Source organism: Tupaia chinensis, unplaced genomic scaffold (assembly GCF_000334495.1).
Source record: "Tupaia chinensis unplaced genomic scaffold, TupChi_1.0 Scaffold000213_1, whole genome shotgun sequence".
NCBI classification, from domain to species: Eukaryota; Metazoa; Chordata; class Mammalia; order Scandentia; family Tupaiidae; genus Tupaia; species Tupaia belangeri.
Window position 1 is genome coordinate 193,288 of NW_006159688.1, and position 1,089 is coordinate 194,376.

The following is a 1,089-nucleotide window of genomic DNA, read 5'->3' on the forward strand; positions in this document are numbered from 1 at the left end:
CCACCAAAGGAGAAGTTGGTCATTTTCCCTTAACAGGAGCCATCATCAGTATTGGCCTGGAAGTTAAAGTTGGGTGAGTTGACATCTGTGCACCCAGGGTAGGTGTTGAATGCATAATAGCGCTTCACGGCATTCTCCACTGTCTTAGACAGCTTCTTCACCAAGGGGCCTGGCAAGTCTGGCAGCATGTTGGGGTTGATGAAGAAATGCAGGGGCAGACCAGTACGGTCTACAGCCACCAGGTGGTTGGTGATGCCCTGCTGCCAGGTCTGGAGGGTGATACCTGGGTAAAAAGGAACACTTCCCATGCTCTGCACCATGGAATTGGTTCGATTGGAGAGGTAGCTCTTGGTGAAGGCATTCTGCAAGGTGTAGTTGTCCTCAAATTTGAAGTTCACAATGTTTTGGAAGATAACTCCAGCAGAAGCAGTCACGGCACTGCGGCTGCTCTGGCTGTCCTGCAGGAAGGAGGTCCTGATGTGGTCCTCCTGAATGAGAGCAGCCCCAGCGTCTACACTGGTAATAACGTGAGTTCCATAGTTGAGGACCAGGAGTTCTGCCAGGTAGGTGGCCATCCTGGTCTGGTTATTCTCTAGACGGTCAGAGATGTCCATGAGCTCCTTCCTAAACTCCTGGCTTAGTTCTAATGCTGAATTGATTTTGACTGTGTAGACCAGGTTTCTTACCTGAACTCGGGTAGTTATAGCTTGATCCTTCACTTGAAGGGTCTTCATCCTCTGGAACTCAAAGGAGAACTTCCCATTGATTTTGGAGAAAAGAGAAAGCTCCGTGTTGATGGAATAGGAGGTGCTGCTCTGGTAATTCACCCAGGACTCCAGGATTTCTGAGTTCATCTCCAGGTGGCTCTGTTTCTGGGGAATGGTGAAGACTTCATCGGGGATGATGTACTGCCCATCCTCTGTGGTTCTGCAGTTGGTGTAAGTCAAACCCATCACCCGCCCCATGTCCACATTGCGCAGATTATCCCAGCCTCCTCCAGGTAGGACTTCCAGGACAGGTAGTTTCAAGGCATTCTTGCATTTTGGATATCCAAACTCACTGGCCTCTCCCAGAGGCTTTCTCCTTTTT

At 49.9% G+C, this 1,089-nt stretch overlaps 1 protein-coding gene across 1 annotated transcript in view; it reads right to left on the reverse strand.

The window, feature by feature from the left end:
- MPEG1 (macrophage expressed 1) overlaps positions 1-1,089 on the reverse strand; it is a 22,264-nt gene that overhangs the window by 2,188 nt on the left and 18,987 nt on the right. Inside the window, 1 exon segment of the mRNA XM_006147416.3 lies at positions 1-1,083. This exon segment is cut by the window's left edge and continues 16 nt beyond it. Coding sequence (XP_006147478.1) covers positions 1-1,083 — 1,083 coding nt within the window.